The sequence below is a fragment of the Eriocheir sinensis genome, chromosome 22, assembly GCF_024679095.1.
Source record: "Eriocheir sinensis breed Jianghai 21 chromosome 22, ASM2467909v1, whole genome shotgun sequence".
Lineage (NCBI taxonomy): Eukaryota > Metazoa > Arthropoda > Malacostraca > Decapoda > Varunidae > Eriocheir > Eriocheir sinensis.
Window position 1 is genome coordinate 10001037 of NC_066530.1, and position 24803 is coordinate 10025839.

A 24803-nucleotide genomic window follows, 5' to 3' on the forward strand; every position below is an offset into this window, starting at 1 on the left:
TAAGTTGGGTCAGACTAACCAAGGACATAGGCAAGAATCTGTTAACCAATAGAGTGGTGGATGAGTGGAACAGGCTTGGCAGTCATATGTGTGCCAATACGATAGACACATTCAAGAAGAGGTTGGATAAGTTCATGGATAGTGAGGTTAGGTTAGGTTAGGTAGAGTGGTGGATGAGTGGAACAAGCTTGGCAGTCATATGTGTGCCAATACGATAGACACATTCAAGAAGAGGTTGGATAAGTTCATGGATAGTGAGGTTAGGTGGGGTTCGGTGCACAGGAGCTGCCTTGTACAGCAATACCGGCCTCTTGCACTCTTTATAGGTCCATAGTTTCAAAGAGCGTAACTATCAGGACACCTTTCCAATCTCCATCCGAAATTGACCTCTCTTTTGGCCACTCTATACTAATCGCTATATGAGAGCAACAGTTAGCGTTTTTTTTTTTTTTTTTACATCATGTTTTGGGTACCCTTGAGTTGCTCTGTGCTGTAAAAAGAAAAAAAAATCGGGCTCCCATTGCGACTTTCCCAAGGTCATATTGAGGTCATCCACACGAACATCTGTATCTGAAGCATCACATCCCAAAGTCTTATAAGTTGAACATTCTAAAACATCTCGGGTTCCTATTACGACTGTCTCCCAAGGTCACATTAAGGTCATCCACACGAACATCTGTATCTGAAGCATCACATCCCAAAGTCTTATAAGTTACATATTCTTAAACATCTCAGGTTCCTACTACGACTGTCTCCCAAGGTAAGGTGGAGAAATGAAATTAGAACCTTTGTTGCGGTGGGATGGAGCACACTAACACCAGACAGAGAACCAGGTGGAGAGGTGAAATTAGAACCTTTGCCTGGGCAGGATGGAGTTCGTACACTAATATTCTAAAACATCAAAGGTTCCTATTACGACTATTTCCCAAGGCCACAGAGCAGATTAACTGGGTCTGCAAGGGTGATTTTTTTCGTTCATGGTGGAGATATCACGTAAAACCGTCACTAGCATCACAAAACAGTCCTTCAAAACCTCAGCAACTTCTACGAGAGGCTCTTCAGACAGGGGAACCGAGGCGACAATCCCGGTACCAGCGACGTGACAAATTTGTGGCTTTACCGTGTACCAGCGACGGGACAGATTTATGGCTTTACCGTGTACCAGCGACGGGACAGATTTGTAGCTTTACCGTGTACCAGTGACGGGCCAAATTTGTGGCTTTACCGTGTACCAGTGACGGGCCAAATTTGTGGCTTTACCGTGTACCAGTGACGGGCCAAATTTGTGGCTTTACCGTGTACCAGTGACAGGCCAAATTTGTGGCTTTACCGTGTACCAGTGACGATTTGTGGCTTTACCGTGTACCAGTGACAGGCCAAATTCCAGTGACGAGCCAAATTTGTGGCTTTACCGTGTACCAGTGACAGGCCAAATTTGTGGCACCAGTGACAGGCCAAGTTTGTGGCTTTACCATGTACCAGTGACAGGCCAAATTTGTGGCTTTACCGTGTACCAGTGACAGGCCAAATTTGTGGCTTTACCGTGTACCAGTGACAGGCCAAATTTGTGGCTTTACCGTGTACCAGTGACAGGCCAAATTTGTGGCTTTACCGTGTACCAGTGACAGGCCAAATTTGTGGCTTTACCGTGTACCAGTGACGGGCCAAATTTGTGGCTTTACCGTGTACCAGTGACGGGCCAAATTTGTGGCTTTACCGTGTACCAGCGACGGGACAGATTTATGGCTTTACCGTGTACCAGCGACGGGACAGATTTGTAGCTTTACCGTGTACCAGCGACGGGCCAAATTTGTGGCTTTACCGTGTACCAGCGACGGGCCAAATTTGTGGCTTTACCGTGTACCAGCGACGGGCCAGATTTGTGATTTTACCGTGTACCAGCGACGGGCCAAATTTGTGATTTTACCGTGTACCAGCGACGGGCTAAATTTGTGGCTTTACCGTGTACCAGCGACGGGCCAGATTTGTAGCTTTACCGTGTACCAGCGACGGGCCAAATTTGTGATTTTACCGTGTACCAGCGACGGGCCAAATTTGTGGCTTTACTGTGTACTAGCGACGGGCTAAATTTGTGGCTTTACCGTGTACCAGCGACGGGACAAATTTGTGGCTTTACCGTGTACCAGCGACGGGACAGATTTGTGGCTTTACCGTGTACCACTGACAGGCCAGATTTGTGGCTTTATCGTGTACCAGCGACTGGCCAAATTTTTGCCATGATACAAACCCCCCATAATAGATGATGCCTATACTGATCACAAATGCGTTGATATATATTATGAAATGGTTTGCGTGAGTGATGATTTTTTCTCATTTTTCTCGCTTAGAAGGGCCTTTAAGAAACACGATCCCCGCAGCTATCGGGTTAGAAAGTTAAAAATCCGGGTTAACTTATGTTCTTATGATGCACACTACCGCGTATCACTGTGTATCCCTTCTCGAGTCATCTGGCAACGCTGTAAGGAGACTAGGGGCCGCTTTCACAGTCACTTTGTTTGTTTTGATCGTTACCAATGGCGGCGATCGACGCTATAGTTCTCCGCGTGAAACTGGCCGATGGGGTAGTGGCGGCTGCAGAGGAAGCGAGAGGTGTTGAGAGTGTGTGGTAAGGTGCGGGGCTAGGCTAACCCCGCAGCCCCCACTACCCCATCGGCCAGTTTTACGTGGAAATACTATAACAGCGATCGCCGCCATTGGTTACGATCAAAACCAACAAAATAAAATGACTGTGAAAGCGGCTCTAGGCCAAGGAACTGCAACTGCCAGCCCGCCTTGATCAGTAGCAGGCAGTTGGCAAGTACCGCGATGAGGTCAACAGGATCTAGAGTGTGCAGGCCACGCTTTCTTTCCACACACCCGGCCCGCCTGCATGACCTACCCCACCACCACCTGCCCCGCCACCACCACCACCACCACCGCCACTGATCGCTTTGCTTTACACGGATAAAGGAATGATATGGAAGGGAAGGAACGACGGCCGGGGGAAGGAATGGAGAGGAAGGAAATGGTGAGAAAGGAAAAATGGATAGGTGAAAGGAACTGGATGGTATGGGTGAAAGGATTTGAACCCTGGCCCGCGAATTCGTAGATAGGCACGCTAACCATTACGCCACAGAACGAAGGAAAGGAAATGGAAGGGAAGGAACGACGGATGGGTGACAGAAGGGAAAAGAAAAAGATAAACAATGAGAATACTAACATAACCTCTACCACTGCCTTGTCAAGTGTGTGTGTGTGTGTGTGTGTGTGTGTGTGTGTGTGTGTGTGTGTGTGTGTGTGTGTGTGTGTGTGTGTGTGTGTGTGTTTAATTAAGCCCTGAAATGTCAGCAGGAAGAAAGGAAGGAAGGAAGGAAGAAGGGAAGGAAGGAAGGAAGGAAGGAAGAAAGGAAGGAAGGAAGGAAGGAAGAAAGGAAGGAAGGAAAGGAAGGAAAGAAGGAAAGAAATTGAAGGGATGCAAAAAAATATATAAATAAAAATAAATAAAAAAGAAAGCAGGTAAAATTTTCTCAGGTAAGTAAATACAGACTTTCTAAATACTAACTAACTGACTAACGGGGAGCATACGTCAGGGGGCGCGTCGCTTGGCTCACCCGCCGCCTATACTAAATGGGAAAAATAATATAGAGGAACTGTTGATGATGATGATGATAGAAGAAGAAGAAGAAGAAGAGGAGGAGGTGGAGGAGGAGGAGGAAGTCGGGTGAAAATTTATGAATAGGTGTGTCATTCTCTCTCTCTCTCTCTCTCTCTCTCTCTCTCTCTCTCTCTCTCTCTCTCTCTCTCTCTCTCTCTCTCTCTCTCTCTCTCTCTCTCTCTCTCTCTCTCTCTCTCTCTCTCTCTCTCTCTCTCTCTCTCTCTCTCTCTCTCTCTCTCTCTCTCACACACAACTTTCACGCGCCGTCGATCAGCTCTCTTGACCTCCTCCTCCTCCTCCTCCTCTACTCTTGTTGTTGTTGTTGTTGTTGTTGTTCTTCTTCTTCTTCTTTCTTTCTTTCTTTCTCTTTTACTACCTGTTCTTGTCCTCCTCCTCCTCTTCCTTTTCTTCTTCCTGCATATCCTCCCTTTTCTCTTCATCCTCCATTCCCCATTTGCTTTTCCCCAATCCTTTCTTCCTCATTTAAGTTTATATATCAACCTTCACCGTTCCTGGGTTAGTCCTAGTGCGTGTATATATCTATGTATGGAAGGATGGAATGTATGTATGTATGGATGTATGTATGTATGGATGGATGGAATGTATGTATGTGTGTATGTATGCATGTATGTATGTATGGATGGATGGATGGATGTGTGTTTGTATGTATGTATGTATGTATGTATGGCAGGATGGAATGTATGTATTTATGTATGTATGTATGTATGGAGAGATGGAATGTGTGTGTGTGTGTGTGTGTGTGTGTGTGTGTGTGTGTGTGTGTGTGTGTGTGTGTGTATATATGTATGTATGTGAATGTATGGATATGGACTTTCATCATCGGGCAACAGAGGAGTAACAACAAGACCGAAAGTAATAAATAATAATAATAATAATAATAATAATAATAATAATAATAATAATAATAATAACAATAATAATAACAATAATAATAATAATAATAATAATAATAATAACTCACCCTTCAGACCCAAGCCACTACGACTGTCACACACACATACCTGGAGGAGAAAAAGACAATAATAATAATAACAATAATAATAATAATAATAATAATAATAATAATAATAATAATAATAATAATAATAATAATAATAATAATAATAATAATAAAAATAGCCCTTACTTAAAACCTCGTCAAGACCTCATTACCTAGCAACCAGACCCACAACCAAACACACACACACACACACACACACACACACACACTACTGCTTCTACTACTACTACTATACACACACACACACACACACACACACACACACACACACACACACACACACACTACTACTACTACTACTATCACTACACGACCTTCATAAAAATGGAAATAAGAGAAATTAATTAAGAGGAGGATGAGGAAGATGAGGACGTCAGGATGAGAGAGAGGAAAGATTAAGCTATTTCTCTAAGGTCAAAGGTTAAGTTTGGGGTATATATATGGTGTCCCTCTCTCCCCTTCTCAAGCCACACCTTTCTCTGCATTCACGAACTCTGCCTTTTTTTTATATACATTGCAATAACCACTGATAAAAAAATAATAATATTGTTCCTTTTTTATTCTCCGGCAACAGATGTCCTCAAGAACCGGGAGTCCTTGAAGCACTAATAAGGGTCCTATTCCTAAACACTTCGGCGCCCAGGTACACACATTTGACAAGGCTTTCGTAGGAGTGTCGGGCATTTCCAGGGGTAGTTTTATGACCCTGGTGGTAGTCTGACCCTTCCTCTGTACCGTGAACCCAAAGGACCACTCACTAAAACCCGATTGATCTCCTTGGTCTTTGAAAGTAGTTGATGTGAGAGGTGGAAGGTAGTTTTATGACCCTGGTGGTAGTCTGACCCTTCTTCTGTACCGTGAACCTAAAGAACCACTCACTAAAACCCGATTGATCTCCTTTTTGGTCTTTGAAAGTAGTTGATGTGAGAGGTGGAAGGTAGTTTTATGAACCTGGTGGTGGTCTGACCCTTCCTCTGTACCGTGAACCCAAAGAAACACTCACTAGAACCCGATTGATCCCCTCTTTGGCCTTTGGAAGTAGTCGATGTGAGAGGTGCAAGCGTCAGACAGTACCAACTTTAAACACTTCGGCGCCCAGGTACACACATTTGACAAGGCTTTCGTAGGAGTGTCGGGCATTTCCAGGGGTGGTTTTATGACGCTGGTGGTAGTCTGACCCTTATTCTGTACCGTAAACCTAAAGAACCACTCACTAAAACCCGATTGATCTCCTTTTTGGTCTTTGAAAGTAGTTGATGTGAGAGGTGGAAGGTAGTTTTATGAACCTGGTGGCAGTCTGACCCTTCCTCTGTACCATGAACCTAAGGGACCACTCACTAGAACCCGATTGATCTCCTTTTTGGTCTTTGAAAGTAGCTGATGTGAGAGGTGGAAGGTAGTTTTATGACCCTGGTGGTAGTCTGACCCTTCCTCTGTACCATGAACCTAAGGGACCACTCACTAGAACCCGACTGATCTCCTTTTTGGCCTTTGAAAGTAGTTGATGTGAGAGGTGGAAGGTAGTTTTATGACCCTGGTGGTAGTCTGACCCTTCTTCTGTACCGTGAACCTAAAGAACCACTCAGTAAAACCCGATTGATCTCCTTTTTGGTCTTTGAAAGTAGTTGATGTGAGAGGTGGAAGCGTCTGAGAATACCGTCCTAGGAGACCTTCAACCCTCGACCCTGCCTCTTATCGCTAGTCACGTAAGGGAATGAAGGTAAAAGAACCGTGACTGAGGCTTCTGCATAAACACTGGTCGAATATGCTGGTGGTGGTGGTGGTGATGGTGGTAGTAGTAGTAGTAACAATAGTGGTGGTAATAGTAGTAGCAGCAGCAGTAGTAGTAGTAGTAGTAGTAGTAGTAGTAGTAGTAGTAGTAGTAGTAGTAGTAGCAAAATCTGGCTGAGTCTGAATTCGGGAACTCAATCCGAATCACAGCCTCCTTGACCGGATATATTACCAATCAAAATGAAAGGGGAGAAGACAACCCTCAAGATATTAGGTCACTAAGGAATGAAATCTCCAAAAACAGAGAAGGAAAACAGAGAGACACTCTGAGTGACCTAATGAGAGAACTCCCAGAAGACACAAGGAGGAGGACAGATATTGCACAGGAAGTGGGCGCTTCAAACTGGCTAACCACACTACCTATCAGGGCAAAAGGCTTCAACTTAAACAAAAAAGAATTTACTGATGCCCTTGCCCTCAGGTATGGCTGGCCAGTGGATGGGCTCCCAAACATGTGTAACTGTGGCTCACCCTTCAACCAAAATCATGCCATGACATGCAAGAGAGGAGGTTTCGTCTGCATGAGACATGATGAAGTAAGAGACGTAACAGCTCAGATGCTGAAAGAAGTCTGCCACGACGTGACTGTGGAACCCATGCTGCTCCCTCTGCAAGGCGAACACCTCGCCAGACGCACCGCTAATGTTTCGAACGAAGCACGAGTGGATGTTAGCGCCAGAGGGTTTTGGACTCGTGGACAAAGGGCATATTTTGATATAAGGATCTTTGATCCCATGGCCCATTACAGAGACCTGACCCTTGATGCAGCCCACAGAAGAAACGAACAAGAGAAGAACAGAGCATATGAAGAAAGAATACAGAATGTGGACCAGGGCTCCTTCACCCCGGTAGTATACACGACGGCAGGAGGGATGGGACCAAGGGCGCAGAGCTTCTACGCACGACTCGCCGCACCACTGGCGGATAAGAAACAACAGCCAGAAGCAGTGTGGTCGCCTGGATGAGATGCAGGCTGTCCTTCTCCCTCCTGAGGTCAGCCTTGGTCTGCCTGAGAGGAACCAGGTCACCTGCACCCAAAACCACCCGCATTGCTGACCTGGACTTTGAGGCGACGGTGGTTGATAGTCGTATCAACCACAAGCTCTGTTAGCTTAAAAATAAAATGTTAAGTAAAGTTTGTAATATTAAATAAAGATGGTTGTCGGCCAATCATATACAATGGCGGGGGGCCAATTGCTTTGTGAAAGGATATGAGAAAATATACCGCTCACAACGCAACTCTAATAGATGGAGGCCCGTAGTAGTAGTAGTAGTAGTAGTAGTGGTAGTAGTAGTAGTAGTAGTAGTAGTAGTAGTAGTAGTAGTAGTAGTAGTAGTAGTAGTAGTAGCTGTAGCAGTGGTAGTAGTAGTAGTAGTAGTAGTAGTAGTAGTAGTAGTAGTAGTAGTAGTAGTAGTAGTAGTAGTAGTAGTAGCAGCTGTAGTAGTAGTAGTAGCTGTAGCAGTAGTAGTAGTAGTAGTTTTAGTAGTATCACAGACAGATGAAGAAGAAAAAGAAAAAAAAAATATGCAGACGGAAAAGTTAAAAATTATAACATGATGAAAAAGAGCGGACAAAAAATATGATCAAAAGGAAAAAAAAGGAAAATTGAAAGAAAATTAAGGAAAAGAAGAAAACAAGCGATGTGACGGAGATGGGCACCGAGGTCACGCGCAGCACTGGCATATACCCCAAACTTAACCTTTGACCTCAGAGAAATAGCTTAATCTTTCTCTCATCCTGTCTTCCTCCTCCTCCTCCTCCTTTTAATTTCTCTTTTATTTAATTTTTATCAAGGTCTGTGTGTGATTCTCCTGCGTGATTTTGACTTGTTTTTGTTCCTTCGTCTTCAGGTTTACCCGCGAGAAATAGCTTAATCTTTCCTCTTTCTCATCCTGTCCTCCTCATCTTCCTCCTCCTTTAATTTCTCTGTCATTTCCACTATCATCAAGGTGTGTGTGCCATTTTCCAGCGTGATTTTGATCGTTTTTTGTTCCTTCGTCTTCAGGTTTACCCGCGAGAAATAGCTTAATCTTTCCCTCTTTCTTATCCTGACGTCCTCATCTTCCTCCTCCTCTTAGTTTCTCTGTTATTTCCACTATTATCAAGGTCTATGTCATTTTCCTGAATGATTTCAATTTTTTCATTCCTTTAAGTTTACCTCCAGAACGGACTCAAAAGCCAAGGTGACGGAGATGAGCACTAAGACCACGCGTAGCACTTTCATACAACCCAAACTATCCCTCTCTATCCCTGTCCCTTCCATTCCCTTCACGCTTGGTCCGCCGAGTACGCAGAGAGGGAAGGAGTCACAGTGTCTAACCGCGCCCAAGTTCCCGAGGCCTTCACGCGGCGGCCAGCCAGTACGCGGGGCTTCAAGGCGAGCCACTCACTACCCGATGACCTTATGTGCTTGGCGGCGTCCATACTTGCAAGCATCTCGGGGCTCACACACCCACGTTTGGTAAGGCTTTGGTAGAGGTTGAGTTAGTATTGCCATGGGTAGTTTTGGGAGCTTCGTGATAGTTTGACAAGGCTTTGGTAGTGGCTGTGTTAGTATTGCCATGGGTAGTTTTTGGGATCCTAGTGATAGTTTGACAAGACTTTGGTAGTGGCTGTGTCAGTATTTCTATGCGTAGTTTCGGGAGCATAGTGAAAGTTTGACAAGGCTTTGGTAGTGGTTGTGTTAGTATTGCCATGGGTAGTTTTGGGAGCCTACTGGTAGTTTGGCAAGGCTTAAGTAGAGGTTGAGTTAGTATTTCCATGGGTAGTTTTGGGAGCCTAGTGAAAGTTTTACAAGGCTTTGGTTGTGGTTGCCTTGTCAAACTTGTCATTAGGCTCATAACACTACCCATGGAAATACTAACACAACCACTACCAAAGCCTTGTCAAACTTGTTACTAGGCTCATAACACTACCCATGGAAATACTAACACTTTCGTAGAGGCCGTTATGGGTATTTCTGTGATGTTTCATGAGCCTAGTGATAAGTTTAACAAGGCTTTGATAGAGGTTGTGTTATTATTCCATGGGTGGGTAGTTTCATGAGCCTAGTGATAATCTGACAAGCCTTTCGTAGAGGCCGTGTTAGTATTCCCATGGGTAGTGTTATGAGCCTAGTAATAGTTTGACGAGGCTTCTGCACCATGAACGTGAAAATAACACTCATTAGAACCCGACAAATGCCCCTTGTGGACTTGAAAAACAGCTGTTGTGAGAGCCTAGAGCGTCTCAGAATACGACCCCAGAGCTTCATGTATCAGCCAGCCAGCAAGCTTCTCCACACAAACAAAGAACAATATACTGATGCATTAGTCTTAGTCATGTAAACAGGCCTCCACACAAGCTTGGCCTTCAAAATAATCGTTCATAACACGTGCATATACAACACAGTGTTAGCGTAGGAACGGGAGGAAGAGGTTGAATGGGCTGGTTATAAGTGACTATCCTTGCATCCTCCACTATAAGACGTAAGGGACTGAAGGGGCTGGCTATAGATGATTGTATCCTAGTTGACGGGACTGGGTATAGATGACTGTACCCACCACCACAAGACAAGTGACAGGAGCTGAATGGATTGGCTATAAGTGACTGTATCCTCGCTGAAGGGAGTGCGTAAAGAATAGATGATTGTATCCTCCTCCACAAGACGAGAATAAAGGGCTGAATGGACTGGCTATAAGTGACTGTATCCTCTCTTAAGGGACTGAGTATAGATGACTGTATCCTCGCCTCCACCACAAGACATAAGAACATAAGAACGTAAGGAGAATAAAGGGCTGAATGGACTGGCTATAAGTGACAGTATCCTCTCTTAAGAGACTGAGTATAGATGACTGTATCCTCGCCTCCACCACAAAACATAAGAACATAAGAACGTAAGGAGAATAAAGGGCTGAATGGACTGGGTATAAGTGATTGCATCCACTCTTAAGGGACTGAGTATAGATGACTGTATCCTCGCCTCCACCACAAAACATAAGAACATAAGAACGTAAGGAGAATAAAGGGCTGAATGGACTGGCTATAAGTGACTGTATCCACTCTTAAGGGACTGAGTATAGATGACTGTATCCTCGCCTCCACCACAATGAGGGGCGAGTCCACAGTCCACCTCAGGAAGAATCAGGACGTATAAGGCAAGTGATATTTACAAGGCGCCCGAGAAGACACTGGCCTCCTCCTCCTCCTCCTCCTCCTCTGTCTCCTCTCTCCTCCCCTTTACTCCAACACAACTGCCTCCTCCTCCTCCTCCTCTGTCTCCTTTCTCCTCCCCTCCCCTTTACTCCAACACAACTGCCTCCTCCTCCTCCTCCTCCTCCCACTCTTCATCTTCATCCTCCTCTTCCCTGTCTCCTCTCTCCTCCCCTCCCCCTTACTCCAACACAACTGCCTCCTCCTCCTCCTCCCTTCATTCAACCTTGCCACTCTCCCCTTCTCCACACACCTCCTCCTTCAATGCTCTCCTTCTCTTCGTCCCCTCCCTTCCCTTCCCCTTCTTTCCTTCCTCTTCCCTTCCCTTCCTTCCTTCCTCATCCCCTTCCCGTCTCTCCGTCGCATTCCCTTCCTCACCTTCCCCTTCCCTTCCCTTCTCAACTATGCCTATCACCCTATAAACATGAGCACAAAAGGAGTCTGCAAGAGGTCAGTAGGTCTATGCAAGGCAGCTCCTGTGAACCTAACCCCACCTAACCTCACTATTCATGAATTTATCTAATTTTGAATGTGTCTATCGTTTTGGTATTCACGACATGACTGCCAAGCCTGTTCCACTCATCCACCACTCTATTGGTAAACCAGTTCTTGCCTATATCCTTGTTGAATCTGAATTTATCCAACTTAAACCCATTGCTACGTGTCCTACCCGGCTCTCTTGCCACCAGAACCTTATAAATATCCCCCTTATTAAAGCTCTTCATCCATTTATAAGCCTCGATCAAGTCTTCTCGCACTCTTCGCCTTTCTAGAGAATACAAGTTTAATTGTTTATGTCTTTCCTCGTATGGCAAGTTTCTTAACCCATGAATCATCTTAGTCATCCTCCTCTGCACCGATTCTAACATTGTGATACCCATTCTTTAGAAGGTGACCAGAACTGAACCGCATAATCGAGGTGAGGTCTAACTAATGCTAAATATATACAGCCTGAGGATGACTCCAGTGCTCCTAATGCTTACAACTTGATACCCATTCCATACTAAGGTGACCAGAACTGAACCGCATAATCAAGATGAGGTCTAACTAATGCTAAATGTAGTTTGAGGATGACTTCAGGGCCTCTATTGCTTACAACTGAACAGCCATTCCATACTAAGGTGACCAGAACTGAACCGCATAATCGAGATGAGGTCTAACTAATGCTAAATACAGCTTGAGGATGACTTCAGCGCTCCTAATGCTTACAACTTGATAGCCATTCCATACTAAGGTGACCAGAACTGAACCGCATGATCGAGGTGAGGTCTAATACAATAATACACAATACAACTTGAGGATGACTTCAGCTCTTCGATTGCTTACAACTTTTATTTTCTTACAACAAAGGAGACGGCTCAAGGGCAACAAAAAGTGTAGAAAAAAAAGCCCACTGCTCCCTTCTCAGCTCCCCTTCTTAGTGCGACCTCCCTCTCCCTTCCCTTGCTTTCCTTTTTTTTCCTTTCCTTCCTCTTTCCTTCCCTTCCCTCTCATGTTTCCTCTCCCCTTCTTCCCTTTCCAGCTCCCCTTCTAAGTTCGACCTCCCCTTTCCCTTCCTTTTCCAGTGTAATCTCCCCTTTCTTCCCTTCCCGTCACTTCCATTCATCTACCCCGGTACAACGCCCCATCCCTTTCTATCCCCATCACTTCATACATATACACCTATTTCCCCTTCCTTTTCTTCACCCCTTCAATTCCTTTACCCCAACATAACGCCCCCTTCAATTCCCTTACCCCCAACATAACGCCCCCTTCTCTACCCCCATCAATCCACACATAAGCATCTTTCCCCCTTCATTTTCCCCTTCCTTGTCTTAATAATCTCTCCCCTTCAATTCCCTTACCCCCAACATAACGCCCCCTTCAATTCCCTTACCCCCAACATAACGCCCCCTTCTCTAACCCCATCAATCCACACATAAGCATCTATTCCCCCTTCATTTTCCCCTTCCTTGTGTTTATAATATCTCCCCTTCAATTCCCTTACCCCCACAATAACGCCCCCTTCAATTCCCTTACCCCCAATATAACGCCCTTCTTTACCCCCATCAATCCACATATGACATTAATTCCCCCTTCATTTTCCCCTTCCTTGTCTTTATAATCCCTCCCCTTCAATTTCCTTACCCCATCACAATAACGCCCCCTTCAATTCCCTTAACCCCAACATAACGCCCCCTTTAATTCCTCTACCCATTACCCCATACACAAGCACCCCTTCTCCCTTTTTCCTTCCTGCGTAAGACCTCTCTCTGCTCTCCTTCAGCCTCTCTCCTCTGCCTCGTCTTCCCCTCCCCCTCTTCCTCCCCCTCCCTCCCTCTCTCCCCGCAACGCATAATGACTCAACTTGGTTCCTCCTCCTCCTCCTCCTCCTCCCCCCCCGCCCACAGCTTTCTTCTTCCTCCTTCGTGTGCTGACAAAGAGATTGGATATGTACGCGATCCAATTCCTTAACCTTCTTTACCCGTGGAATCAAAAGCCACTGGTTTGTTTATAAGGCGTATAGGTTTATGTGGCTATTTGATACTTCTGGCGAATCACTGATGAAAATTAAGGTGTTGTGTGTGTGACCGTGTGGTGGTGTGTGGTTGTTGGTGGTGACGGTTGTGTGGTGTGGTGGCGGTGGTCTGTGGTGGTGGTGTGTAGTGGTGGTGGTGTGTGGTGGTGGTCTGTGGTGGTGGTGGTCTGAGATGGTGGTGTGTGGTGGTGGTGGTCTGTGGTGGTGGTGTGTGGTGGTGGTGGTCTGTGTGGTGTGTGGTGGTGGTGGTCTGTGTGTGTGGTGCTAGTGTGTGGTGGTGGTGGTGGTCTGTGTGGTGCTAGTGTGTGGTGGTGGTGGTCTGTGTGGTGTGTGGTGACGGTGGTGTGTGGTGCTGGGGTTGCGGTGGTGGTCTGTGTGGTGTGTGGTGGTGGTGGTCTGTGTGGTGGTGGTGTGTGGTGGTGGTGGTCTGTGTGGTGGTGGTGTGTGGTGGTGGTGGTTTGTGTGGTGTATGGTGACGGTGGTGTGTGGTGGTGGTGGTCTGTGTGGTGCTAGTGTGTGGTGGTGGTGGTTTGTGTGGTGTATGGTGACGGTGGTGTGTGGTGGTGGTGGTCTGTGTGGTGGTGGTGTGTGGTGCTAGTGGTCTGTGTGGTGGTGGTGTGTGGTGCTGGTGGTTTGTGTGGTAACGGTAGTGTGTGTGGTGGTGGTGGTCTGTGTGGTGTATGATGACGGTGGTGGTGGTGCGTGTCGGTAACGTCAGGGTGGCGGCGAGGGGGCCTACAAACACCCCCGCGGCGCGTCACACCCAGCAAGACAGAAGGGGGAGGGATGCGTCATGGCCACGTTCGTACCAGGGTTCGTACTAACGCAAACACGGCCAAGACGGGCCTGGCGCGCCCCGCGGCCCGGGCACGGCGGGTGAACGGTCGGCCTCACCTGCGTTGCGGCAGTAGGTGAGTCGGTCGTCCTGGAAGGTGGGGCGGGGCACCACGGCGGGGCCGGACACTGACCAGTGGCGCGTGCGGGCCGCAGCCGCCGCCGCCTGCCGCTGCGCGCCGCTCACAATGCGAATATCCAGGTCACGATGCCCCGCGAAGGACTGGGTGACGCTGGACGAGATGTGCAGCGTGGAGGCCGCCTGCGGCTCGCTGAGGGAGCGGACCAGCTGGCTGCGGCCCTCGCTGCTGGCCCCTCGTGGCCCCGGCCCCGGCCCTGGTCCAGGCCCGGGGCCCCCCGTCCAGCCCAGAATGGGTTCGTCCTCGGACGACGAGCACGAGGACGACGCCGAGGACAGGCTGCAGGGCACGGAGGAGGAGGAGGAGGCGGGGGAGGGCGGCGGCGTGGGGAACACGTGGGACGTGACGCAGGCGCCGCAGCCGCAGGCGCGGGACCCCTCGCAGCCCTTGGCGTGGTAGGAGTAGCACATGGGCAGGTACGGCTTCAGCGTCACGATGGAGCCGCTCGTGTCACCCTCAGACGCCGGCGGCGGCGGCGACCCCGCGGTCGGCTTGCGGTCCTTCTTGCGACGTTTGCGAGGCTTGATGATGCGCGGCAGACAGTTTTCGGCGTGGCCGGTGCTGCCCTCGTCCGACGTGACCGACACGGCGTCGCTGGCGGCGGGCGGCGAGGCCTCGGCCTCCGGGCCCCGTGTGGGCCGCGGCGGACCCCGGCTGCTGAGGATGAGCGGCGCGCCCTGCGTGTGCAGTGCCAGGCGCGCCAGCGGCAGCCGATCCAGCTCATCGCCGGCTTCCAAGCTGCTGCTGCTACTGCTGCTGCTGCTGCTGCTCGTCTCGGCGGCGAGAGGAAACTCGCCGGGCTTGGCAGTCTGTTGCTGTCGCTGCACTCGACGTTGCTGCTGTTGTTGTTGTTGTTGTTGTTGTTGTTGTTGATGATGATGATGTTGCTGGTGGGGGTGGGGGTAGCGGTGGTAGTGGTGGGGGCTGGGGTGGTGCAGGTGGTGCTGGGGCCGCCCCTGGTGGGAGCGCCCAGAGCCCCGCCGCTGTGGCAAGAACGAAAAGAGTGGCATCCCCGCCAGGGCCGAGCCGCCCTCCAGCAGATAGCCGGTGGGGGGCTCCAGGGGGGACTGCTGGCCTGGGTCCTGAGTCGGTAGGCGTCCCCGGGGGTGGCTGCGGCCGCCCCGGGGCTTGGAGACGATGAGGCACGAGCCGCGGTACCTGTCCACGTCGTGCATGGCGCCGCCGCTGTCTTGAGATCCTTCAATATCACAATGGTTAACCCGCGTCGCGGCCCTCACCACCACACGCGGGGGCCAGCACTGTGCCACCCGCAGCCCCGAGCCGCTGCCGCTGACACCGCCGCGGGGGCTCTCGGCATTACTCACACACACACACAAACACACGCCGCTGGAGGGAGTCACGTGAGAACTCAACGAGTGGACGGAACGGGCGACGTCATCCTCCCGGCAGCACAAGGCACACTGACTGACTACCGCGCGGCGCGGCAGCGAGCGCGTGGTGTGGCGCTGCCTGGCAGTGGGGCCGTGACGCAGCCAGCCCAGCCCCGGCCCAGCCCGCAGCCCCGCACTTCCTCTTTCACCACACACTAAACTCGGCCAGGCGGCGGCGACTGCCACACGCCGCCAGGCCCTCCACGCAGGCCACGAGACCAGGGGGGGTAGAGAGAGAGAGAGAGAGAGAGAGTATGTATGTATGTGTGTTACGCATTCACCTGGCCCAAACTCGTGTGCCTGTTGAGCCTGTATCGCGTGCTCTCACGTGACAGCTCGCGTGATTGTCAACACCTTCGCGGCGCACCGAGCACACCACCACCAGCAGGATTAAGAGAAACCCTGCCACCAGGCTGCACCCGCGCCTGCACCCCGGACCCGAGGCTGTAAACATCGCCACAGGGCAGGGCCAAGGGCACCAGGGCTGTCATTAACGATAAGAACGAAACGATGCGCTGGCGCCCCAGGACGCTGCGGCAAACAGCAGTTAAGCGCTGAGTAGGCATGACACACACACACACACACACACACACACACACACACGTCTCATGACAAACACCGCGACGCCTTCCTAAGCAAACAATAACACCGCGTCAGCACCGCCAGCCTGCCCGCTCGCCCCCTGCCGAGTGCCCCCGTGTCCCTCCCTACAGGTGTGCTCGCCGCCGCCTCCATAGCTTGTTCAATTTTCTTACTTTTCTCGATTATTTTTCACCTCCGTCTTCACGGCTGGGGTGTTTGTAGGCCCCCTCACCGCCACCCTGACGTTACCGACACGCACCACCACCACTCACCACCGTCACCATACACCACACAGACGTCCACCACACACCACCGTCACCACACACCACACAGACCACCAGCACCACATACCAGTACAACACAGACTTCGGTGTGGGTCTATATCATTATTTATATTTTCTCTTGACGCCTTTTCAAAGATCTCAATAATAATAATAATAATAATAATAATAATAATAATAATAATAATAATAATAATAATAATAATAATAATAATAATAATAATAATAATAATAATAATAATAATAATAATAATAATAATAATAATAATAACAATAATAATAATAACGAGAGTATCAACAACAACAACAGAGTATCAGGACACCTCTCCTCCCGAAATTGACCTCTCTTTTGGCCACTCGTCTCAACTCTTCTGTATGGGAGCGATGGTTTGCGGGCTTTTTTTTTTTTTTTCCCTTAAGTTGTCTCCTTTTCAGTAAAATAAATAAAAATCCTCCCACGACAACAGCCTTCCCTGCTTTCGTACACCCCCCAGTAGCCGCCGCGCCCCATCCCTCTCCTTGCTGCCGGGTGTAATTTTGTAACCACGCCCCCTAATAAGATCAATCACTGCTTCCTCTTCCTCCCGCTGCGGCCACGGCCGGTAATAACACGGCGCTCGTTTCCGGCACCGTTTTGTCAAGCTCTTCGTTGCTGCCAAGTCTTTTTCTGCATGTGTGGCTGTGAGACACGGACACTGAACAGCGGCCTGGAGGGGCGTGTCGATGCCTTTGGTGCCAGGTGCCTTCGCAGGATCACGGGGCATCGCTGGAACGACTTGGTGTTGAACCAACGACTACTCCGTGAACCTGCATCAAGGCCTGTTGCCAGCTTAGTCCGTGAACGCCAACTCCGGCTGTACGGGCACGTGGCGCGCCTCCCGGACGTCGATCCTGCCCGCGGGGTTGTCTGTACGAGCCAACCCTGAGTGGAGGAGGCCAAGGGGACGCCCACGTAACTCACGGCTGGGCCAAGTCAGCCGATCCTGCCGGGAGGGACGTGGGATGGACAAGGCAGCGGCGTGGGGGCGTGCTCGGGAGGACCGCCGGGAGTATGGACGGCGAGTGAGTGAGGCGACGCGCCCCCGGAGTATGTTCCCCATCAGTCAGTTAGTTAGTACATCGCTTAATACGTGTGTTTGGCGGTTGTTCAGACATTCGGTCGTCTTGCAGGCTTTCCCTTACTAGACGTCACTTATATTTTTTACAGTTATCACCAACTCAAGAAACAAGGCCCCGCCGCACTCTCCGCGCGTTTGGCTCTCAAACAACTACTCCCCAAGGCTACAAAAGAGCTTAGTGGGGATGACTGTAGACTTTTCGTTTTCATGGTGCAGAAGCCTTGTCAAGCCATCACCAGGCTCTTAACGCTACCCATGGAAATACTAACACAACCTATACCAAAGCTTTTATAGGCCTCCGTGGTGCTGTGGTTAGCGTGCCTAGCTATGAATCCGCGGGCCCGGGTTCGAACCCCGGGCCGGGCAGTCGACGTGCAGCCCACTCATCTGTTCATCCTCCTTTTTGGGCTGGTCGACAAATGTGTACCTGGGGAAACAAGGGGAAGGTAAACTGTGGTAACCCGGATGTCATAACCTGCCCTGTGTCCCGGGATGATGGTTTCTCACCCACCACAGGCTCAAGGGCCAATGCGACGGGTAGGAGCACCGAGGCCACGCACAGTTATATAATATGCCCCCAACTCTACCTCTACCAAAGCTTATTAACTGTGGGTGTGAAAGCCCCAGAAAGGCTCGAGAGGAAGGGCCGCGGCAACTACTCCTATTCCCCTGAACCTTTCCCGTCTCTATGGAAGTGTGGTCCCCGAGTGAAGACGCTTGGCTGTTGCTTCGAAACTAACCACGAGGTGCTCTGGAAGTGATTCACACTCAAAATTATCCTGCATAACCTAACATAACATAACCTGCCCTGTTCAAGAAAGGGTGCCACATACCCGCACAGAGAAGGGAAAATACTCTCATTGGTTCCCACTCAAAATTATCCTGCATAACTTAACCTAACCTGACCTGTTCAAGAAAGGGCGCCACATACCCGTGCAGAGAAGGGAAAATACTCTCATTGGTTCCCACACACACACACACCTGACCTGTTCAAGAAAGGGCGCCACATACCCAAATCCCACACACACACACACCCACACACACACACACGCTCTGTATTGGTGGTGCTTCGGCAAACTGTCCATTGCCGAAAGTACAAGGTCGACCTCTTACTGAGTTCACGTATGGTTAAAAATGTCGCCAAGCCCGAGGGACACGACATAACAGGGGGAGAGTTTGGAAGGATAGAGTTTGCCTTCCTTATATTTTTAAACGTTTCTGCGCCCAAGTTCACGTATTTTACAAGGCTTTAATAAGAGTCTGGGGTATATCCATGGGTAGTTTAATGATCCTGGTGATAATTTGACCCTTCCTCTGTACCAAGACCCTAAGGAAACACTCACGAGAACCCAACTTATCTAAACGTTGGCCCCTGGAAGTAGTTGATGTGAGAGGCGGGAGCGTCTGAGAATTCCGATCCCGTCCACTGCCACAAGTACAGGGACGACCTCTTGCTGAGTTCACGCATGGTTTAAAGTATCGCCAAACCTGAGAGACACGACATAACAGGAGAGTTTGGAGAGATTGTGTTTGCCTTTCTTGGAGGAGAGATGAGATTAGATTGCAGGGTAGCGGGCAGTGGTGACGGAGATGGAAACGATGGAAGGAAGGAAGGAGGAGGGAAAGGAAGAAAGAAAGAAAGGAAGAAAAAAAGGAAGGAAAGGAGAGAGCAGAAAAAAACTAGGAAACGAAAGACGCGAGAGAGAGAGAGAGAGAGAGAGAGAGAGAGAGAGAGAGAGAGAGAGAGAGAGAGAGAGAGAGAGAGAGAGAGAGAGAGAGAGAGAGAGAGAGCAGAAAAAAACTAGGAAAGGAAAGACGCGAGAGAGAGAGAGAGAGAGAGAGAGAGAGAGAGAGAGAGAGAGAGAGAGAGAGAGAAATATTAATAAGACCACAGACTTGATGATGGTGGCTTTCTTTCTTTCTTTCTTTCTTTCTTTCTTGCTTGCTTGCTTGCTTTTCCTTCATTCCTTTCTTTCTTCCTTCCTTCCTTTCTTTAATTCTTTCTTTCTTCCTTCCTTATTTCCTTCCTTTATCTCCTTCCTTTCTTCTTTCATTTCCTTCCTTCCTTATTTCCTCCCCTTCCTTCCTCCCCTTCCTTCCTTATTTCCTCCCCTTCCTTCCTTTATTTCCTCCCCTTCCTTCCTTCCTTATTTCCTCCCCTTCCTTCCTTCCTTCCTTATTTCCTCCCCTTCCTTCCTTCTTTATTTCCTCCCCTTCCTTCCTTCCTTATTTCCTCCCCTTCCTTCCTTCCTTATTTCCTCCCCTTCCTTCCTTCCTTATTTCCTCCCCTTCCTTCCTTCCTTATTTCCTGCAGTGCGTTCATTCCTTCTTTCCTACCCTTCCTTCCTTCCTTCCTTCCTTATTTCCTCCCCTTCCTTCCTTCTTTATTTCCTCCCCTTCCTTCCTTCCTTATTTCCTCCCCTTCCTTCCTTCTTTATTTCCTCCCCTTCCTTCCTTCTTACCTCCCTTCATTCCTTCCTTCTTACCTCCCTTCCTTCCTTCCTTCTTATTTCCTCACCTTCCTTCCTTCCTTCCTTCCTTATTTCCTCCCCTTCCTTCCTTCATTATTTCATTACCTTCCTTCCTTCCTTCCTTCCTTACTTCCTCCCCTTCCTTCCTTATTTCCTCCCCTTCCTTCCTTCCTTCCTTCCTTCCTTCCTTATTTCCTCCCCTTCCTTCCTTATTTCCTCCCCTTCCTTCCTTCCTTATTTCCTCCCCTTCCTTCCTTATTTCCTCCCCGTCCTTCCTTCCTTATTTCCTACCATACCTTCCTTCCTTATTCCTTCCTTCCTTCCTTATTTCCTCCTTCCTTCCTTCCTTCCTTATTTCCTCCTTCCTTCCTTCCTTCCTTATTTCCTCCCCTTCCTTCCTTCCTTATTTCCTCCCCTTCCTTCCTTCCTTATTTCCTCCCCTTCCTTCCTTCCTTATTTCCTCCCCTTCCTTCCTTCCTTCCTTATTTCCTCCCCTTCCTTCCTTCCTTCCTTATTTCCTCCCCTTCCTTCCTTATTTCCTCCCCTTCCTTCCTTCCTTCCTTATTTCCTCCCCTTCCTTCCTTCCTTATTTCCTCCCCTTCCTTCCTTCCTTATTTCCTCCCCTTCCTTCCTTCCTTATTTCCTCCCCTTCCTTCCTTCCTTCCTTCCTTATTTCCTCCCCTTCCTTCCTTCCTTCCTTCCTTATTTCCTCCCCTTCCTTATTTCCTCCACTTCCTTCCTTCCTTATTTCCTCCCCTTCCTTCCTTACTTCCTTTCCTTCCTTCCTTCCTTACTTCCGCACCTTCCTTCCTTATTTCCTCCCCTTCCTTCCTTCCTTCCTTATTTCCTCCCCTTCCTTCCTTCCTTATTTCCTCCCCTTCCTTCCTTCCTTATTTCCTCCCCTTCCTTCCTTATTTCCTTCCTTCCTTCCTTCCTTAGTTCCTCCCATTCCTTCCTGCATCCTTCCTTTCTTCCTTACTTTCCTTCATTCCTTCCTTCCTTATTTCCTTCCCTTCCTTCCTTCCTTATTTCCTCCCCTTCCTTCCTTCCTTATTTCCTCCCCTTCCTTCCTTTATTTCCTTCCTTCCTTATTTCCTCACCTTCCTTCCTTCCTTCCTTATTTCCTCCCCTTCCTTCCTTCTTCCTTCCTTATTTCCTCCCCTTCCTTCCTTCATTTCCTTCCTTCCTCCCTTCCTTCCTTATTTCCTCCCCTTCCTTCCTTCCTTATTTCCTCCCCTTCATCCCACATCACCCTCTGCTTACTGCTTTCCCCTTTCCAGCAGGTCCAGTGATGCTTCCAGTGGCAAGCTCATGTACTGTCAAATGGTCTGCTTTCACTCCCCTCCCTGCACCGGTCCTGGCCTCAACAGGTTTGGCGAGATGCTGAGTGTGTGTGTGTGTGTGTGCGTGTGTGTGTGTGTGTGTGTGTGTGTGTGTGTGTGTGTGTGTGTGTGTGTTGAGGGGGAGGGCGAGGGAAGGAAAGGAAGGGAAGGGAAGGGAAGGGAAGGGAAGGGAAGGGAAAGGAAGGAAAGAGAAAGGAAGGAAAAGGAAAACAAGTGTGTGTGTGTGTGTGTGTGTGTGTGTGTGTGTGTGTGTGTGTGTGTGTGTGTGTGTGTTGAGGGGGAGGGCAAGAGAAGGAAAGGAAGGGAAGGGAAGGGAAGGAAAGAGAAAGGAAGGGAAGGGAAAGGAAGGAAAAGAAAGGAAAACAAGTGTGTGTGATGTGTGTGTGTGTGTGTGTGTGTGTGTGTGTTGAGGGGAAGGGCAAGGGAAGGAAAGGAAAGGAAGGGAAGGAAAGGGAAGGGAAGGAAAGAGAAAGGAAGGGAAGGGAAAGGAAGGAAAGGAAAGGAAGACAAATGTGTGTGTGTGTGTGTGTGTGTGTGTGTGTGTGTGTGTGTGTGTGTGTGTTTACCTAGCTATGATACACAGGAATGGAGCTACACACGTCCCATCTCCAAATCTAAGTTGATCAAGTTCCCCTTTAAATTCATGGCTATTTGAACATTCTCCTTTTTGTGGTCATTCCCGGTGTCCATGCATCTGTGGGGAAAGCTGTTTATCTCATTCTGTCACCTTGTCTTCCTGTTTCTGTCACTCTTGTATTCCTAGCGATGTATTCTTAACCCGTACGCTGCGATTGTCAGGGATTTGGCCTTCACTGGTAGCCTGGTAACATATAGTCCCAGGTCTTTCTCTGCCTCTGTGGTGAATAGTGGAGTGTTTCCCATGTGGTACTGATATGCTGGATATCCCTTCACTGGTAGCCTGGTAACATATAGTCCCAGGTCTTTCTCTGCCTCTGTGGTGGATAGTGGAGTGTTTCCCATGTGGTACTGATATGCTGGATATCCCTTCACTGGTAGCCTGGTAACATACAGTCCCAGGTCTTTCTCTGCCTCTGTGGTGGATAGTGGAGTGTTTCCCATGTGGTATTGGTATGCTGGATGTCCCTTCACTGGTAGCCTGGTAACATATAGTCCCAGGTCTTTCTCTGCCTCTGTGGTGGATAGTGGAGTGTTTCCCATGTGGTATTGGTGTGCTGGATATCCCTTCACTGGTAGTCTGGTAACGTACCCTCCCAGGTCTTTCTCTGCCTTTGTGGTGGATAGTGGAGTGTTTCCCATGTGGTATTGGTGTGCTGGATATCCCTTCACTGGTAGCCTGGTAACTTATGCTCCTAGGTCTTTCTCTGCCTCTGTGGTGGATAGTGGAGTGTTTCCCATGTGGTACTGGTGTGCTGGATATCCCCTCCCAAGGTGAAGGACTTTACTTTTTCTTCAATGAATTGTAGCAGCCACTTTTTGTTCCATTCCTGTAGCTTGGTGATGTCTTCTGGTAGGATATGCACAGCCAGGGGATTAAAGAAAGAAAAACACACCCATCACATACATTATACAACACTTCAACACAACACAACTCTCTTCAACACACATGTAACACCTCTCTGGATCACCTCACACTTGCACCTCAACACTAATCAATGGGATAAAACATTTCAGTGCCCAAACACACATTATTTAACAAGGCTTTCGGAGAGGAGTTTTGGGTATTTCCAGGGGTAGTTGTATGACCCTGGTGGTAGTCTGAGCCTTCTTTTGTACCATGAGCCTAAAATACCACTCATGAGAACCTGACCGATCTCCTTTTTTGGCCTTTGGAAATAGTTGATGTGAGGGTGGAAGTGTTTGACAATAGCAACCCTAGTGTCCCATATAAACAGGTCATCCACGTCCATCACTTCCCTTCCCCTCATAACCCTGAATGCCACAATCAGGTCCCCTCTCTCTCTCTTTCCTCCTCTAATTTAATGCAAACCTAATCTTTCCAGTCTCTCCTCGCATGTCGTGTCTCAGGGTGGGCACCATTTATGTCGCTGCTCTCTGGTTTCTCTCAGTTTTCCTAATGTTTTTCTTTCTCTCTGGAGGTCACACTGCCGCTGCATATTACCGTCTTGCTCGGGTCACTGACATGGCAAAGCAGCTTCTTCATTTTTCTTCCTTTCCTTCCTTTTCCTTTTTTCTGTTCTTTCCATTTTTTCTCACTCTCCAGTTTCTGTCTGATTTCCCATTGTTTTTTTTTCTCTCCGGAGGTCACACTGCCGCTGCATATTCCAGTTTTGGCCGAGTCACTGACACAATCAGCTTCTTCATCATGTCTTCATTTATGCAGTGAAAGCCACCCTAATGTTGGCTGGAACCTTATAAGTTTTTCCTGTTATCTTGCTCATGTGTTTATCTGAGGACAACTTGTTAGGGAATGCAACACCTCAAACACCTAAATCTTTTCCCTCTTGTGGTGCCTTGACCCGGCAGCTGCAGGGATCATGTTTCTTAAAGGCCCCTCTAAGCGAGAATAATGAGAAAAAATCATCAGCGCAATAGGCAGCAAAAAATAAATAAATAAATAAATAAAATAAAAAGCTTGGTGAGGTCTCTTGTAGGAAATCTGCAGTCAAGGGGTTAAAAAGATGGGCTTCAATCTTGCATCTTCCTCTATCTATTGCAATGTTTATATGTCTGTGTGAATGCCTGCTGGCCCATGACTCCCTCCCCTGCAATCCAGTCTTCCCAGTGACCCTCTTCACAGGCAAGGTCGCCACCAGTATTGTGTTGTCACTCAAACCGATCAGATTTCCCAAACATTTATGTGTGTGTGTGTGTGTGTGTGTGTGTGTGTATTTACCTAGTTGTAGTTTTACAGGGCTTGGGCTTACGCTCGTGTGGTCCCGTCTCCATATTTGTACTTGTCCAGTTTTTCCTCAAAGTTGTGCACACTCTTCGCCGATACTACTTCCTCACTTTGTCTGTTCCAAACCTCATGTCTCTCAAGTCAGTGTGTGTGTGTGTGTGTGTGTGTGTGTGTGTGTGTGTGTGTGTGTGTGTCATCCCTGCCTATTGCCTTCATTTCCATCATTGCCTCTATGCTGCAATCCAATCTCTTTCTCTCCCTTCCTCCAAGTCAGGCAAGCCCAATCTTTCCAATCTCTCTCTTGATTTACACGTTTAAATTACACAAATTAGGAATAATGTGAGGTCAAAAATACAGGAAGATTTCTTACTTTGTGGCTAATTTAGAATAATGCGATGTATGCCAATTCATAACGAGCTATAGTGAGTAAAAGCTTGTGTGAGTGTCTGGAGCTGGTCAGCAACGCACCGGCCAGGACAGAAGAAAATGACACAAACATTGACAGATACTCGACTGTTTCCCGCACAGTGATGGGCAACATGACGGCCTGTGTTCAGTAGCATGACCCACGCCAATCTTACCAGACTGTCGTACTAAGGTCGGTATTATAAGACACTTCCAGGT

At 48.5% G+C, this 24803-nt stretch overlaps 1 protein-coding gene across 1 annotated transcript; it reads right to left on the bottom strand.

Annotated features, from left to right (window-relative positions):
• Positions 1-13402: 13402 nt before the first annotated feature.
• LOC127002015 (atrophin-1-like) lies at positions 13403-16379 on the bottom strand. Its single transcript, XM_050867335.1, has one exon. The coding sequence runs from the start codon at positions 15324-15326 to the stop codon at positions 13998-14000; it is 1329 nt and encodes a 442-aa protein (XP_050723292.1). The 5' UTR covers positions 15327-16379; the 3' UTR covers positions 13403-13997.
• Positions 16380-24803: the final 8424 nt, after the last annotated feature.

Bases quoted from the DNA above. Each gene is read 5' to 3' on its own strand.
- LOC127002015 (XM_050867335.1), bottom strand. From the start codon at position 15,326: ATGCACGACGTGGACAGGTACCGCGGCTCGTGCCTCATCGTCTCCAAG.